Source organism: Polypterus senegalus, chromosome 3 (assembly GCF_016835505.1).
Source record: "Polypterus senegalus isolate Bchr_013 chromosome 3, ASM1683550v1, whole genome shotgun sequence".
NCBI lineage: Eukaryota > Metazoa > Chordata > Cladistia > Polypteriformes > Polypteridae > Polypterus > Polypterus senegalus.
In genome coordinates this window covers 140,597,927-140,616,966 of record NC_053156.1, presented here as the reverse complement: position 1 = coordinate 140,616,966, position 19,040 = coordinate 140,597,927, and the positions used below count along the sequence as shown (strand labels likewise).

Below are 19,040 nucleotides of genomic sequence, written 5' to 3'. Positions count from 1 at the left end.
TCAAAAAAATAACCAAAATAACTGAATTTTGGGTTTGTTCACGGTCTGGATTATAATTGTGTTTGATTCCAGATCTGGGCCAGAGTCGTTGCACCAGAGCATTCATTAGTGGCAAAAAGGAGTATAACTCCTTTGGAATGTGCAACACAGTAATTGTGAAATTCAAGGCTTGCAATATAGGCCTTTTTGATATCAGAATGAAATCTAGTGTTAGACTTAATTTTACATTCAAAATATAAAATTACTGTATATATTGGCAATAGTACAAAAACATGGTAGTGTTATGGGTTATCACATTACATGTTTTATTTTTTCAGATAAACTTTATTAAGCATTGCCATATAAAGGTGCTTCTGTATGGGATGCGTATCAGTAGTAGTATGAACATACTTATAAATCTTGGGCGTTTTATACAAAGCAATTTAAAAACCATGTCCTTATTTTAAACAAGTTTAATTCTGTGACTGTTACACCAGTGGACAAGGGTCCCTCTTTTCTGTTTCAAGACAGAGCAGTGAGTGAAAATTACAAGGACATTCTTTTTCAATAAGCCTGCACATGTAAGCTGTTGTGTGTTTTACTAAATAAATTAAGTTCTGTGTTTAGTGTTGGCTGGATAGGCAAGTAAGAATTTCAATGTTCTCTGTACACATAACCATATTACGGATGTAATAGTGTAAGGTTTAATTTTAACAATATGTAAACTATTACTACAGCTTCTATTAATACTTGAATTGAGAAACAAAAAACAAGAAGTATAGTACCACCCAAGGATAAGAGTGCCTGTATTTATTTTCAGTAAAGTATCTGTAAAGATCCAAAACAGCGTGCAGTTGGACTGAATACGATCAGAGCCCAGGATCCAAATGTAGAAAAACAAATGGGTGGAAATAGTCCTGTACCATAAGGCGCCAGCAAAACCAGAGGCAGACTGGTACCTGTACCAGTCAACAGTCTGTATGTGGATTATGGGTAGAAGCTGGAACACTGGGTGACAACCACTGCTAGCTCTTCCAGTAGCCACTCTCTCTGCTCAGATTTAACCAAGCGAAATTACAACAGACTGAAAAGCCGTTAGCAGAAATCAGGCTGAAGTGCACTTGTAAAATGAGGGAAAACCATTTTTCTATGACCAAACAGAGAGGAAAAAATGCCTACGTACATGCAGACAATATTTTATTTTGTTTGACTAAAATTGCACCATAAGGTCCAATCAATATATATTTCACATTGGCAAGGGAAATAAATCAAATGCATAATACAAAGGCTTAAAAAGACAATTATTATACTAGAATCGTCATAATTCTGCAGTCTCATTTGGCACTGCGAAGGCACTGGAAGTGGCAACAAGTAACTGTTTATCCCTCCATATAGTACTTAACAAAAATTCAATGCACGTCTTTTTATTAACTGCTAATGGTAGCAGTTTAAAGCTCCCCTGAAAAATCAAGATTACATTATATTGCTAAGTGATAAATAAGTTGGCTTAAAAAAAACAAACTGAAAAACAAAGCCAACTGTAAAAGGCACTGTGCACCAAGTCTTCAACTGTAAACATAGCAGCAGTGTTAAGAGTTCAAACGATCTGTAGGAGCCAGCAAGTCACGTCAAGGCTTGCTATTGGTCAGCAGCAGTCACAAGCTCAAACCACTGGCGCAGCGCATCGCTCAGCGTTTCCGGCAGAGCATTCACATCTCGTAGGATGATGTAGAACGGGAATGGAAACTCCTCCATGTAGGATTTGATTTCCGGCATTTCTCCTGGCCCTTTGAAAATAGGCACTTTAATATCCAAAACTGAATCCTGAGGAGATAAAAGCACAAATGTATTATTTTATTTCCATGTAGAATTTAATTTTAGAATGGGAAGTGAAATAACCTTTACTACAGCAACACTGAAACAACTATGGACGTTATAACAACATGCATTTTTCATCCATCCATCCATCCCCCGCTATATCCTAACTACTGGGTCACTAGCCAAAAAAAAAAGCAAAATGTTGGTTTTCCTTTTGTACTTGTTTATTTCCCCTGTTGTGGGTAGAATGAACTGGAGATTTTAACTGTGACCTAATTCAAAACTCTGATACGTGTGTAGTTTAGACTTTAAAAATAATATTTCTGAACTTAACATCTGCATGTCTGGAAAACCAGTCTATAAGAAAAAACCAGGAGACGCTAAGCGATACCCTGGGTAAGGAGTTATGAAAGATTATTTGATATCCAACAATATACATATGACAAGCACAGACTGAAAAATCAACTAGACATTTCTACTTTCATGTACATATTTCCAAAATTACTTATTTTATGTTCTGCCACAAGTTCTGTGATGATAAAAAGGAATATATATATATATATATATATATATATATATATATATATATATATATATATATATATATATATATATAGTGGCGACGGCCCTTCTGTATATGGTCCGGGGAAACAGACATGGATGGCAGCCCTCCTGGGTTGCAGCAGTGCCTCCGACTCCCGCAGGGCTTCACGGTGATTGGAGTTGGTTACAGCCCTCTTGGGATCTGAGGGTGCCACCAAGGAGTGCTGCAACAGCTCCTGAGCACTCTTGGGCAGGTTTTCTGCCACACCCGGAAGTGCTGTCAACGAGCACTTCTGGGGGTGTTATAAAAGGAGCCAGCAGTCTAACTCCGGGAAGCTAGAGTCGGGAGGAGGAGGAGGACAACGCTTGACGGGAGGAGTAGTGGTGAAGAGAAGTGTGTTTTGCTTTGTGCTTTTGTGTTGCTGTTTTGTGCTTGTGGGACTGTGTTGCGTTTGTAGGTACGGGGAAGACGTAGCCCACAGGCGAAAAAAATAAAAGTTCAAAGCCTTACAATATTTACATACTTCTGACATATCACCTTTGTCCATATATTCGATCTCTATTCGCCTTTTCATTATTTCTCAGAGTAATAATTTCTCTTTCTTTGCGCTAATGCAATGTTTCCTTTCTTTTTTTTGACACTGTCGTTTTTTTCTGCTTTCATATTCTGTATCTTGCTCTGCATGTGTTTCGTGCCTACATTTTTGTTTTTGAGTCTTCTGAATTCCAGTTTACATTATCTCTAACCTGCTCTGCATGTGTTTGGCCCCCTTGTTTTTTAACCTCTTAACACTAGAATTACCAGAGCCTACGAAAAAACTCGTAATTCCGTCCCACCTTAAAATCGCTTCTTAAAATCGTTCACAGCTCTCCACCAGCGTCTTTTGTCATCTAAATGTGCTGATAAAAATCAGGCTGCAAGCAGCCGGCTATTCCATCCCCCCACCGACTTAGAACGTGCACAAACTTCTCCCAGCTCATGCCTTGATTGATTATCTAGGAGTGAAGTGGAGTTTTAGAGTGGAAAGAATAGATTATTATTTGGAATACACGCATTTCACGTGTGTTCCGTTTCTACAGTAATCCGTGTAAACACATTTTTAAAACAGAAACGTTTTTCATATTGTAGTAGTACATGACAAAATGTAAGCATAAACTATATAATGTATGAAGCCTGAAGTCCAAATATCAAACACTTTCACAAAAGGTACACATATAACAGAACAAGTATGCTGTTATTCAAAAATATAACTGCAGAAAAAGCCACCTTAGCATGCCATATTGACACGTACGTACTGCAGCTGACACAGTAGCATAATGGTATCAGCCGCTTACTGGTATCCAAAAGCTCATGAGTTCGATCCCACATGGCTCAGTTTTGAGAAGTAAATTGCTCTTATTCTTACTATTTTAGAATAAAAACATGCATTTGATTTCAGTGTGTAACAGCCAGTAATTTATGATACTTGTAAAGGTTGTTTTTTTTTTTTTTATTCACTTTTCATTCTCAGTCGTGTTCAGGATCCTTCCCTACCCCCCATCTGAGAATGCTGTTTTCACATAAAGATGCGCTGTAGCTCTGCAGCGTACTTGTGACTGCATTCTCGTACCAATGCTTGCGAACTGAAGTGCCTGTGTGCACTTTTCGTGGCATTACACGTCTATTTTTTTAGCATGCCCGTGTCGCTCAAACACAGGAACATATGTTGGTGTACAAGAATAAAAAACAAGTGCACTTTTATTCTAGACTATAAGTGAAGAAAAAATAAAGCAAGTTACAGTAGGCGGTTGATACGACAGCTTGCGTGGTGCAATGCTAAGAACTGCTGATTTCCGATCCGTGCTGTATAAAATCATCACATTCAAATATTAACAATTTCCACACACCCTTCCTACATTCACGACATGTGTACTTGTTGCAGTGTACACATCTCTCTGGGCTATGGTTCCTATTACACTGAATGAGCACCTGACATTGTACTTTCTTCCCTATATAAATAACATTCGAGTATAGCGCTCTCAAATAAATCACATTTGAGTTATAGCGTCTTTATGTGAAAACAGCATTGTCAGATTGGGGGAATCGTGAACACGACTGAGAGAATGGAACTGAATAAAAAAAAAAGACTGAAATCAAATGTATGTTTTTATTCTAAAATAGTTAAGTTCATGCAATATTATTTGAAAACGAACAGCGTCAGACCGGGCTGATAATTACTTTTCCTTATTTTCTGATTTTGCACCTAGATTATTCTTTTTTGCTCTTTTTTCTCTCCAACGCTTTTGAGTCTCTTTTCTCCGTGCTGCTTTCTTCTTCACTTAGTCGTCGACGTTTCATTTATAACGTATTGTCCTTATACACTTTATATGCGCTGACAGCCCTGGATTGATGTGTGCTCACAGCCTTTGCATGATTGAATGTTTTGCTGCCCATGGTCTTAATTGATATTGGTTGTAAGTAGGGCGTGTCTTGCAAGAATCTCATGTTCTAAGACATCGCGAGACGCTCCGTGGCCAATCACTTTCGTCTCGCGGGTCTTTTAAGTGTCTTCCGTGATCTTCATTTGAAGATCACGTCTCATATCCCTAGTGCTTCTCTCCAGGATTTTTTTTATAATAGAGATATATATTTACAAACAGTATATCCATCTTCTGTTACCCTTATGTTAAAAATAAATTGTACGAATTTGCTTATTTCAACAAGTGTGTCTGCGTTATTTGTGAAAGCACGTCTTTGGCCATGTTTCGAACCACAACAGAGAAAGGGAAAAGTGTCAATGTAGACTTTAGATGGGTTATTAACGTTATTCATAAATTGTACAGATCTCTTCATTTTTCTGGCGTCCCAACTGGAACGTGAAACACAGCTCCTACATGCTATTTACTTCATTAATTTGCTGCCCCAGGGTGGCTGTCTGTTTATTAATTAATCAAAAAAATCCTACACTAGGAATGAACCAACTACTCTGTGTATTTGATACTGTATTACAATCTTGCTTGCTCCAAAGCGCACCTGGCAATGGCTTTCATGATTTGTATGGTGCTAGATAAAATAATGATTGATTCAATGATCGGCCATAGTTGACATACTGTGTTTCTGATCTGTAGCAAGACACTCATGCTGAAAGGCCATTATTTAATCCCAAGTCGAATATGAGCCTCATTTGTTAAAAGTATATTAACAAGTTAGAGGAATGCAAAATGAATTCTTGGACTGCCTGCCTGTTACTACCTTGTACACTGGACACATATCAAAAAGAACAGAGGTGAGAATGGCCATGTAGCACTGATGATTACAGTGTAAGATTCTTAATGACTGTTCTGTGCGACATGGTGGGGCTGAGAGTGAGATATAAGAACAAGAATGTTAAGGTGTGATGAGTTGCTACCATAAATGAGAACAGATGTTAAACTAGCTTTCTTTTTTCATCTGACTAGCTCATTCGTTTGAATGTACATATTTTCTCATTGTAGCTCACAGCAAAGGCCTCTGCTCTGTTATCAACAATTGTTGGTTTCCTGTAGAATATTACATACAGACTTTCCACCACTGCAATCTGTTTTTTCCTTTGCTGTTTTTCAGGAGTCCTGAAAGAAGGAAAACATTTTTTTTTTTTAAGATGAGCATTGGACTTGTGCTCTCCTAAGAGTAATGTTGCTTTATTGCTGTGCTCCACACACAGTCAAGTAAGCGGAAGCTGTCCAGCACTGGCCATGTTAAGGTGATGAAGAGAAGTTCCTGCTCCCTCTTCAAAGTAATATTTAAACTAAGCACATCTAAAAAGTGCATTATTCCTTACCCTGGAATTAGGGTTGTCCAGCACCACAAAAATCACAAAAACTCTGGCACTGCGTATTCCTTGAACTGCTGCTGTAACTCGCTCCTTCCCTTCCAAAAAGAGGCCTCGTCCATCAGAGACAATGAGCAGTAGCTGAGCAGTTTCTGTGTGTACAAACATATCCAAAGATCAAATGTGCAGAGCACCAAGCCAAGATGTGCTACTTCAAATAACAGAGCTTTAGGAAAAACTATTGAGTGAAGGCACAATAAACTTTATATTTAATTTTCAAAAGAATTAAATTCAAGGGCTAAAGTATATTAAAAAAAAACATATATTTCCATGGTTTGCTTTCAGTTACTGTGACAATTAATTTACTTACCAATATTAGTTTGGAATTGCTGTCTCGCTGCTATAAACATTCCTGCTGCAGAGTCCAAAAACTAAACATGGAAAAAACAAAATGCAATACAAGTTGTAATGAGCTCTTATTCAACAGAATCAAGTTTTATGAAATACTTTTTTTGGTGTGATGATGGTTTTATGATTGTTACATTGCAATGGATATTAAGTGAGGAGAGGACCTGAAGGTGTTAAACAGTGCTCATCTTTATAAAATCTGCTTGAAGGTGGTAAACATTTGGTCAGTGTAGAAGTCTCTGAAGGTCCTATGCATTAAACACCTCATACGTCATGCATGGCTGAAATGACCGATTTTTGTGCATGAGTGCCACTGAAAGTAGAATACTGTCTACAGTGGGGCTGTGTTCTTAGTGAATGTTGAAATGTCGGATTTCTTTTTGCTTAACGGTAATTAGTTGTCATAGCCGCTGGCAGCACAGCATATGTCAAAGAGTTTCCCATATTTAACCAAGCTGGTACAGTTTCATTCCTTTCAGCTTCCTTCCAAAGTCTCAGAATACAAACAGTCACAACCCAGTAGTAAAACTGTAAAATTTGGCAGTATCACAATGACACTGAGAAACAGAGTGTTTAAAAAAAAAAAAGCACTCTAATCATGCAAAAGGCCATTCAAAACAGAAACAAACAACAAAGCAACAATATTTTCCCTAAATAATAAAGCTATACAACATATTTAAAAGACTCACCTCAGCAATTTTAGTTTTCTTTTGTTGAAACTTGCATAGCCTGAGTATTCTAGAACCAGATTGCTCATTAAACTGTTCATGGAATGGATGTAGTAGTTGAAATGATTCACCAAAACTGGAATTAATTAAAAACAAACAAAAAAAAAACGAAAATGAGCAGTGCAAGGCTTCAGGCATAGAAGTTTATCAGGGAAATTCTGCTGATGAAGATGAAGTTACTTGCGTCCACACAGTTTTTAAATCATGACAGCTCTAATAACTCCTAGGCCAAGAAGCTTTGTGCTGTGCTTTGGAAATTTCAAATGGAAAGGATAAATTGGGTTTAAAAACTGATGGAAGGATATAGGAAAAAAAGAACAATGGGTTCACATTTATATTATATTCACACAGTTTATATATACACACAGGGAAGTAAAATTTTATCAAAATTTTTTTATACAGTAGCTCTGATGATACCAATGACCATTGCCTGCAAGTCTACAATTTATCAGTTAAATCTCAGATAATACTCGTAAAATGTTTTGGTAAACCTTTACTGTCACCATTGTTCAAGCAGCATATGGTAACAAAAGGATTACCCAGGGACAAGTGAGCATATGGCACAGACACGTCAAAAAACAACTGGTGCTTTAGCTACAGAAATACGGGCTTCAAAAAAAAAAACCAAAAACGATTTTTTTTTTGTCTCCTTTACACTTGAATCAAGACCTTTTCCCAATAATCCCAGCCCACATACACAATCACACATTACTACCCACAAGCCAACTGACCTAACACACATCTTTGAGGGCCACAGCAACTAATCAGCACAACTAGCTAAAGCATGCATGTGTTTTCAAATTACAATACTTTGGCTGCTTGGCTTTAACCGATACAGTCTACTATAATTACTTTAATAAATTTTTACATGAAACTGAACCATCTTTAGTCTAGAAAACAGACAAACAATGCAGGAGATGACTCAGTGATAGCATCACAGCTTGCAGATCTGGAAAATCTGGTTAGCCTGAAGGAACTGAATGGCTTCTTCTCCTCATACTCTATCATCTACTTCTTGCTAACTGTCTTACCTGCAGACAGAAATGCGTCCAACTTCTAGAAGGGTCAAGGCATTCCCGATGACAGAGAGAGACTCAAAAGCCATCTACATAAAACATAACATGAAGAATGTTAGAAGAAAATGGCTTCCACTCCAAAATCTATAAGATATTTTAACATAAATCTGCTCCATGTGGAAAGATCCAATTCAGTACGTGCCACAAGTTGCACTATTGGTCATATACACAAATGCCATGGATCATGTCAATCTTCCAGTAGGATTTCTATGCAACACTTAAAAGATTTCTGATGTCTCCAGGCGGACAGCTGTAACTGTGCCTAAGAACCAAGAACCAAACAACATATGTCAGCCCTTACAAACAGTGACTACTGACAAAAGATAGAAGCAAAATGAGAACACATCTGCAGAATTTGCACAGCATTAGGAAGAATGAGCATTTAATCAACTGGTCAAAAACACAGAGGGACTTTCTGAAGGACTTTTACAAGTGTGGTGGCTCTGAGGCTAGGGAGCTGTGCCAGCAATCAGAAGGTTGCCAGTTCGAATCCTATAAACAGCAGAAGTGACTCTGCTTTGTTGGGCTCCTGAGCAGGGCCCTTAAACTGCAATTGCTTTGTCCTGGGTATGATGTTAACCTGCATCTAGCCCTGTCAGCAGGTCCTCCAACTTGCAGGAAAAACTTGAGGGTTGGTGGCAGGACTGGCACTCACACTGTTCAGTGTGCTGCTGAGGTGTCACCCGTTGCATGGCTGCAACTCAGATCTCAATCTGGGTGGTTCGCCGTATGGTGGGTACAACAATGTGCTGTAATCAGCGCCTGCTCCCAACTTTTCACAAGTGTTTTCTACTTTCACAGCTGAACCTCAAGTGTGCGTATTTAAGCCTGTATTTATTTTTACCTTGTTCAGAACTAGCTGTCTTAAATGTGTTTTATCAATGAAGTTGATTTGACTTGACTGACTTAGACCCAATGCAGTGATCAGCTGGCGCATACACAATACCCATCGGTTTAATGCACAATTATCTGCAAAACTATTCTTAACCTATGCAAATGAAAACAGGCCAGAATACTTGCCTGTGTTAAATCAGCCTTTTCAAGTGGCTAAGAGTAATTTTTAACCTTTTTTTTTTTTTAAATATTATCTATTGCAAACATTAGGAACTGTACCGACTAGGCTGCAACACCCTCCTTCCCATTCCTTTGTACAAATGTCTGGACTTGACTGATCAGAGTGACAAACTCAGTTTATCTAAAAATGTCCAAAGATACCAGCATGTCGTGGATGGAGCAGCAACACTTATTGAGCCAATGACAAAAAAAGTGCACATTAACGACCAGCAGAAAGTAGGGAAAGACAAATAAGCAAATAAAATAGAACACCACATTGTTGTCTTCAATGGCAGTGTTTTCACAGTGTTTTGCTAACTATATTGTATTGTCTATTAGCTGGGACTTTTCATGGATAACTTCAGTTGTTTTCAGAAGCACATTCTGGAGAAAAGGACAATTGGTATAATTCTGTACACTAAAATTCCTCAGAAATTAAAGTTGTATAAGATCAGTATAAAGCGATTATTTAAGAAATGACATGTAAATGTGATTTGAAAGCTGTACCTGTTTTGAGTGGTTATCGATCATGCTTGAGGAATCATCTATAGCTAAGCAGATTTGATATTCTCGTTTACTGGGCTTTGTTCGTCGTAACCAGATTTTATCCTTCCGGAATTGACTGGCAATATAAGGAATTACCTTACGCATATTTAGTCTTTTGCCAGTTCGAAAATCCCCCCTGTACAATTAAGAAAAAAAGAGTACATATAAATATCTCATTGTAGAAAAACATGCACAGAATATACTGAAATATCCTAAAAGGAAAATTACTTTAATTCTGTCAAAATCATGAATTGTTAACTGTATCACACTAATTCATATAATAAAAAAACAAATTCTTTTATCATCAACACAATATATAATAATTAACACAGCATTCCAGGCGTCACACTGCTACAAGTAACCTGCGAAAGCTCACTATGGCATTGGCATGTTTCAGAATACCCATTTTATAAGCAACTTATATTTGGTGAACTGGAACTTATCCAAGCACTGAAGCACACAACACAAAAGGAGCGGCTTGAGAAGGGAGGGCAGTCCTGGCAATGCATGTGCAATCATCACCAGCACTGCTTGGGCAACTTCTATTTATTTTGTTAAAACCATTGGATCTTTACAACAGTTTTGTTTGAAGCGAAGGAAATATAAACGTAATTAGTTCAATAAATTCCTGCCCATCACTTTATGGAGTCAGAGATGGAGGAAACAGAAGTCAAGAAAAGTTGCTAGCAGTAAAATGGCAAAGTCTGTGACGAAAGATGAAACAAAACATGCAAAAACACACACAGTATCACATTTATTTTAAACACGCACATACACACAAACATGCTTATTTTTAAAAAATCTACACATACAGTGGTGGAAATAAATATTGAATGTGTCAACATTTTCTTCAGTAAATATATTTCCAATGAGGCTACTCACATGAAACTCATACCAGACATTGGTATGAACTCAAGAAATCCACAAATATAAAAAAATTCACAACACCAAAGGCCATAGGTAAAAGTTGTTTGTAATAAAGTGGAAAGGCACAGGGAAAAAGTAGCGAACACGTCAATTAAATACTTAGTGGTGAAGCCTTTGTTTGTAATGACAGCTTGAAGACGTTTCCTGTATGAAGAAACCAATCACCTGCAGTGCTCAAGTGTGATTTTGAACCCTTCTTCTAAAGTCACTGTCTTTAAATCTTGAAGATTCCAGGGGGCCATCTTGTGAACTCAGATCTTTAGTTCCTTCCACAAATGTTCAATTGGATTTAAGTCAGGTGATTGACTGGGCCATTCTAACAACTTGATTTTCTTTCTCTGAAACCAACTAAGAGTTTCCTTTGCTGTATGTTTTGGATTGTTGTCCTACTGAAAAGTCAATCCATGTCCTGGTGGATGGCAGCAGACTAATTTCAAGAAATCTCTCGGTACATTGCCTCATTCATCACTCCTTCAATTATATTAAGTCTGCCAGTACCATGGGACGAGAAACATCCCCACAGCATGATGCTTCCACCTCCAAACTTCCCTGTTGGTATGGTGTTTTTCGGGTGATGTGCCATGTCATTTCTCCTGCAAACATGGTGGTGTAGTATTACAGCCAAAAAGTTTTAACTTTGCTCGTTTGACTAGACTACATTCGTCCAGCATTTCATAGGCTTGACCAAATATTGTGCAGTAAACTTTAAATGAGCTTCAACATGCTTTTTCTTTGGTAGTGGAGTCTTGTGTTGTAGATTTTTGTATATACTGTTAATGCGAGTTCGTGATAAATGGGCTGTCTAGTAGCACGGTGGACTGTGCCAGCACCTCAAAAAGTCTTACACAATGGCTAAGGCGTTTTGTGTGTCACACAGGCCAATATCACTGCACAACTAATCAAATTAAAATAGTAATCTGAACCCATGGGATTGCTAAACAACAAAAGGCTTTGATTTTCTACCAATAATATACATTCTACCTAAAATTACTTTGTGCATTTGTAGAGGGTTTGGCTTTGTGAACTACGCATGTGTGGAACTTGCAGTAAGACTGACCAATCAGAAGCCTTCTTAATCACTTTTAGGCTCCTAAATAACTACTGGCAAATATCATCTTAGCGTGATCATTTATGCCATCACTTGCTTTCAGCAATGAAACAAACTAGAATGCAAACTGGTAACTTTAATACTTGCATATCGCAGTTTAAATCGCAATCACAATGTTTAAGAATATTTGCAATATGATTATTTGAACAAATTGTGCAGCCCTACTGATTTGCCACTTAGCCCCCAAAATGCTGCATGTTTGTGTTTTTCTAGTGTTTTTTTATAAAGAACCTCAGTGTTCTACCACTACACATGAAGCATCAGCTGGTAACATTTCTACTCACACCAAGACCTAAAACAGCACCGCATGAGAGGGTGCAAATGGGAACTTCTGAGGTACCCTAACCACAAACACTTCGGAGTAACTTAGCACTGTATTAGATGTACCTGCTTTATCATTATGTATTAATATATTTTAATGTGGACACTTCACAATAAGTACTCACAGCGACTATTGAAAACTAATTTTCCATTGGTCAATCATGTGTGTTTATTTTTAATGGTGCTTTTTAATATAAATATGCATTGATTTTTTTTTTAATAAAATTGAAAATGTATCCTGCATTGCCATTTATTGAATTATGTGTCATAGCTGAATACACTTATTTGCTCTCTTCCGCCATCTTTTTTTATCCCCTAAACTTTAAGGACATCTAAGGACCAAATTCCTTTAATCATTTTTCAAATTACTGAATAAACTTATCAAAATCAATTAACTCTCTGTGGCTGCAATTTTGGTCAGACTGACCTCCCAGTTGTCTTCAAACACATTCAGCAGTTTAAACTATTTTAAAAAAATCAACACACTATAGACCATTTCGTTTATTGGGTTTGTGCAGATCCTTTGATGTATTCTGTTACCACTATTGTTATTTCAGACGAGATGGAAGGTGTCACTGATGAGTGATACAAAGACAAGGACTTAATTAAATTCCCATTTTTGTTTAACTTTTGCAGATCTTTTCTGCTGGGCATCTCCTTAAATAATTTGTCCTGTAAAGCGGTTTACAGACTTACGTGTCCAACCTTAAAGTCGTTTACTGTATGTGAATCATGATTAAAATTAATTGAAAAATAAAGATACTGGTAAGTATCTAAAAAAGAAAAACTGCATTTATCTAAATTCATTAAGGTTTTTTTTGTGTTTTCAAAAAGTTAAGTCTTTTTTCTTTTCTTCTTATCAACTGAAGAAATATACCAAAGTTTCTGTCTTCATGATTTTTGCCTTTCTGGTGTTAAATAGAATAGTCCAGTCACTGCATTAAAGAAAGTGTGAGCACTTAAGTGACACTGGGCTCCAAATGTTTTAGGATTTCAGCAGAACTGCACACAACTGCTGTCCAAATCCTACCGTTGTAGTTGAGCTGGACAACATGTCTACTAACCATTAAGCGAGTCATCTCTTTTGTTACAAGTTCTGTGATAAGTAAGACAGTCCAACCCTTTGCTGAATATTAAGACATTTTATCAAATAAGAATGCAGGAGTCAAAGAATGGCCAAAATTGAAATCTTTTTTTTTTCCTCCAACATAGTTTTACCTATAATCACAGAAACATCACATGCAAATATGCCGGACATCACTAAGACTTACTTTAGTTTAGCTGCTTGTGTAGGTTCCAGAATAAGACGTAGCTGCTCACATAACTGTTGTGATAACGAAGAAGTCAAACTCTGGTACTGTCGCCACATGTCAGCTGCTGTTGCTTCCTAGAACAAAATTTTAAAAAGTGGGGGACAAAAATTATAAAGAGAAGATAATCTCTACGTCTAGAAATAACTATTCAATCAATACCTCTTCACTACAGTAAAGGCTTGTCAAATTACACTGCTGAAGGACATACAATCTACTTGTCCTTTAGTTACAAAATTTAAAACTGACCTAAAGTAAAAGCCTACCTACAGTATATGTCTTATAGCAAAAATGCAATCAAACATATGCTTTTGGAGCAAAACAATGTGTTTCTAAATAAAAGGCCTCAATGTATATACAGTATTGAAACTAAGTTTGTGAACCCAACACGATTACCAGGATTGGTTCCTAAAGTCATAACTGATATTCATCCAAGCAAAATGAAAAATAAATCCACACTGATTAAAAATAGCTCACTTTAGACTGGATCTTAACATATTTTTTGAGTATATCCTTTACACATTCAAGGTCTAGGTTCAAAAATGTACGCAGAAATACTGGAAAGAGGGCAACTTGAATCAAATGATCCAGCCATTGAGTGTTTAAAACTGTATGCTATGATGTACAGTGCCCTCCATAATGTTTGGGGCACAGGCACATTTTTCCTAGAGGTTTTCCAAGGTTTAAAATGAACAAATCAAACAATTCAGATGTGATTAAATTGCACTGCATTAACACACATTGCAGACTTTAATTTCAAGTTATTTGCATACATTTTGGTAACAGCATCAAGAAATGACAACACATTTCATATGTGGTCAAACCAGAATGTCGTATAGTACGTTGTCAGTGACCGCATAGCATCAAAAACCGTCTTGTAAACTGTGAAGTAATGCTGGTGTGTGTTTTATACTTGCAAGCTGTGTATCTGAGGATTTCTATATGCGTCTTCTGAAAAGAATGACTGGAAAGTTTTTTTAACCTCTTCTTGGCTTCCAGGTGTTTGATTCTGCCATGCTTCCAGCTGCTCCTCCAGTTGCTCCCTTAATTTTTTTGGTGGCGTTTCAGGCAGCTACAAAAAACATAATAAAGAAAAAGGTAAGATTAGTGAAAATGTTACTTGCAGCCCATCTATGTAACAGAGTTATATTTACAATGTTATTATATTTAGTTATTAATCAGTCATTAAATGCAATTTTTTCCTTACATCAGTCTGAAAACGTAAAAAATACAAATGATATTAAATACAACAATCTCACTTAAAATTTCTTCAGCTAATGAACTGCAACCGAAATAATTATTATTTACAGAGTTAGCAGGTGAAGCATGAATTGTGTTAACAATCTGTTAATTTTAATATCCAATAAAAGCATAAGAGGTTATTAAACTAACAATTAAAATAAAATGGCTAAACTTTTGAATGGTACCCGTCAAATAATATACAAAAAAAAAAAAAATCCTCCCGAGCAAATCGTACATGTCATTTGTTCGTTACTTGGAAACACATGGACCTCTGGTCCTCAAATAAAGATTGTTCATACAGAGCAAGCAGAACTTTTCCATTTTGAGAACACAGAGTTTTGTTTACACCATGAAAAAATTACTTGACATGTCGTATTCCTGCTACTCAATTGCTCTGTCTTAAACTCCTTCTGTGGAGTTCTTGATGCTCAGCAGATGTTGCCAGCCTTGTTTTTACTTTTTCATATTACAGATTTGCTCATTTTACATTCAATAATCAATAAACACAATACTTAATTACGAATTAAAAAGATGTATGCTCCATGTCCTGGGGCCAAAAGCTTTCAATCAAGACCAAGATCAAAGTTTTAGCCCCAAGAGATAGACTAGGAATGTGAGCATGACTTTTGGTCTTAAAAAAAAGAGTGGCAGCGTAGTAGTGGATTAGGAAGCCATACATTTGTACCATCTCCTACAAGACACTACAGGATGAACAGCCAGGCCTTCTCGAACCTCAAGAGAAAAAAATGAAGACTGACAGACTATCACAAAACCCAAAATACACATTTCAGTGATCAAGACCTGATCAGCTCTTTCATAACCAGAGCAGAATTCACACTGCTCATCATATACCTAAGGTTCAAAACATCAGAAAGAGTCTCGATTCCTTAGCACAGGCTTTACCAAAGAGGTTGTGTGTGATCTTTCTGTAAATGGATGCACTCTTTGAGATAAAGGGATCACAATCTCAATGTGCCAGACCTTATGTACTGTCTGTCACATTCAAGACAATACTAATCAAGTGTGCTTGAACAAACACTCAGTGCTTTTAGCTTTTCTAACTGAATATCATCCAGCCCCTTAGCTGAGTAACCATGGCAGTACACACAGGCACAGAAACGGACCCAAACCATTTTGATGCTTCTTGCAATGCTTCCTCCAATTTTTCCTCCAAGTAGATTGTGTTCACTACATTTAAGAAATTGCAAAAATTGTTCCTTCCACTTTCCCATGATATCTTCCATCAAGTTTAGAAATTCCCCAGCTCTTGTAAACAGCAGCCTTGGCTCCTTTCTAAATAAACATGAAAGTCATTCCTATTGGTCTTACCTAAGGGCTCGTTTATACTTCACACTTAGAACGCATATGCGCACACATCATGGCTGCCACACGTTCCCAGCGTTCATTTGATGCGTCCTCTGATCACATCCACAGAAATTAACGCAATGCGTGTGCAAGTTGCAGTACCACCAAAAAGTCAGGGGGTGCAGTGTGACAAAAGTCGGAATGTGATGTCAGAGTCTCTGTTTACTATCTACATGTGACAGAAAACCGCTTTGAGGATCCTCCGGGATCAAAGTGTTTGCTTTGATGTTTGATAAATGGATTGATGTGGTGAAACAAAATGTCGACATACAAATGCATTTGTGGTGCTTTTATATTCAAGCGTCGCATATTCCCCAACGTAATGACATGATACATTTTAAACGTCACACATACCATGTTCTATGCAGTCTTTTCTTTCTCCATTTGAAATGTCCACTTTAACCTCAAAGTTTACTTTATCATTAAAGTAGACCGTCATAAACATCATCTTAAAACAGGCCCAGTTGTTAATCGCTATGTGCTTCTGGGGCTTCCTCCTGAACTGACAGCAGCAATCGCCACACAGAACACATTACATTTATGATATTCCAGGTCTTTGAACATTTAGAATCCTTAGATTTATACTTGATATCAATTTCATGATGAAATGCATTAAACTATGTGTATTACATTTTACAGATAAATCGTTAACTTTGTTTAAATAATGAATAATGTTAATAATTACACATATTGGGGCGGCACGGTGGCAGAGCGGTAGCGCTGCTACCTCACAGTAGTGAGTCACATCCCTGGTGTTCCCTGCCTGGAGCTTGCATGTTTTCCTGGTAGGTTTCCACAGTGTGTTCCAGTTTCCTACCAAAGACACCAAGGTTTGAGGATTTGGTGACGCTAAAATGACGCTAGTGTATGTGAGTGCTTGTATTCATTCGTCTTGCAATGAGCTGATGCCCTGTCCAGGGATTTTGTTTCTGTCTCGTGCCCGATGCTTGATGGAATGCATGCATCCCTGGATTGATGGATTTAATCATTAGACATCCTTTTGAGAGATATCGTGGCAAGGTGTCCTTGGAATTTAATGGATGTTTCAGGTAATTCACAACACAGCAAAGCTGAATGTTTCCTCACCCTGATGATATCTCGCACTGCCACCGGGTGGAATCTTCCAGATTTACATAAAGTACACACGCAAGTATAAACAGTGCAACACTTGCATAGAAGTAGCGTCCACTGGAGCAAGCGTCACGTGAAGTATAAACTTGGCCTTAGTCTTTTTGCACATATACCTTCACTTTGACCACTGCCATTACAGCTGCCACCTAGCTAGCCTAGCCGCACCTCTCAGTTCTATCTGGTGTCCAATCTGCTAAAAGCACACGGAAATGATCTACCTGAATACTTTGGTCACCGCATGCTCTATGCACTGCTATGACAATCACTGACCACTGTTTAGCCTCCACTTAGACTCCAAGTTCCTGACCTCCCTTAAGTTGTAGAAAAAAGCTCTACTAAAACTAGATTTGAACTCATCCTAAATAAAGGCTTATGGCAGGTGCCCAGAGGATGCTTACATTATCGTGTTGGTCTCAAAAGTTTATCTACTTGCCAATGTAACCATCTAAGCCAGCTCACCTTCAAGAAATAACACGTTGACAGCTGAGTGGTTAGCATAGAAATCCAATAACAATGTCCCTCTCAGACTATTGATTAAACAATTGAGGCAGCAGGTCAAGATTACACTTGGCAAATGACTTTAATCTGAATGTGCCATTGATTTGCACACTGCATCAGTGAATCTCCTTCTAAAATATCTCTAAATGTATGCGAAGGTTTATATTTTAAAATATTTACACACACATATCAACAATTCATTTATTTAATTGGCTCTGTCACCTCTCCTGTGTCCATAAGATGCTCCATGACTGTGAAGATCAAAGACTCAGTGGTCCGGGCAGTTTTCTCATCGGTACTTGCATATTCAGACTCCTGTTTTTCTACATTGTCCTCTTCTCTCTCCAGAGGCTTCTGATCCATTTCAGTAGTCTCTAAACCTAATAAGAGGCATCCAGTCAATTTTACTTCATTTTCTCACAATTTTGGTGTTATTTAAGACACATGCAATAGTTTATTCACCAAACCGTTTCTAACGATAGAACCCTAAACCTGATGTCACCAAAATATAGAAATTGAAATTCAAAGAAGTTTTCATGATCATACATAGACAATCATACAGTACACCAATTATTACATTAAATCAGATGTACATTTTTTGATCATACCATCCTTTTTGCTTGAAAGATGTTTGTTTTGTTCTGGCTTCAATTCCTGGGCATCCACTGCTTGCAGATCATCCTCTTGCTCTTCTGGCTCCATAGAGATATCATCTGTCCCCTCGTCAGTTTCAAAGGCAGCTTTGGCTGGGTCCTGTTGTTCTGCACTGGCAACATCTGCATACAAAAATTATGATTATGATTTACCTGGCTCATCCTTTTACCCAAGGTAATGTATACATAAGCAACTGTACCCTGCTCATATGTATTTTATAATGTAGACACATGGACACACATGCTTATACATACAGAGATACAATGTCACTTGATCAGAGACACACAGCGAAAACGAAATAGGACTTGAAATTGTGATTAAGGGACAATTCCTAGCTCATAAGTTTCTATCTAAATACTGTACAGTTCAAGATAATAAAAGAATTAAGCAACTAACATGACTCCCTTACTGACATCTACTCTATATCTACATACTAGCTATCTATGATGTAAAAGTCATGAATTAAATTAAATAATTGCCAATAAATTAATGAAATAGAACAAAATGCAATGTTATCTGACTGGCTTATGAGTATTTGACAT

The 19,040-nt window shown here is 37.4% G+C and overlaps 1 protein-coding gene across 1 annotated transcript in view; it reads right to left on the bottom strand.

The window, feature by feature from the left end:
* Positions 1-1,159: 1,159 nt before the first annotated feature.
* The window catches only part of mdn1 (midasin AAA ATPase 1), a 239,274-nt gene continuing 221,393 nt past the window's right edge, over positions 1,160-19,040 (bottom strand). The window contains exons 93-102 of the mRNA XM_039747985.1: positions 18,453-18,620; positions 18,067-18,224; positions 14,591-14,680; positions 13,570-13,685; positions 9,904-10,078; positions 8,299-8,372; positions 7,229-7,343; positions 6,502-6,562; positions 6,141-6,283; positions 1,160-1,803 (exon numbers count right to left, since the gene is read on the bottom strand). Coding sequence (XP_039603919.1) covers positions 1,618-1,803; positions 6,141-6,283; positions 6,502-6,562; positions 7,229-7,343; positions 8,299-8,372; positions 9,904-10,078; positions 13,570-13,685; positions 14,591-14,680; positions 18,067-18,224; positions 18,453-18,620 — 1,286 coding nt within the window. The 3' untranslated portion in view covers positions 1,160-1,617. The remainder of the gene's footprint in view (positions 1,804-6,140; positions 6,284-6,501; positions 6,563-7,228; positions 7,344-8,298; positions 8,373-9,903; positions 10,079-13,569; positions 13,686-14,590; positions 14,681-18,066; positions 18,225-18,452; positions 18,621-19,040) is intronic.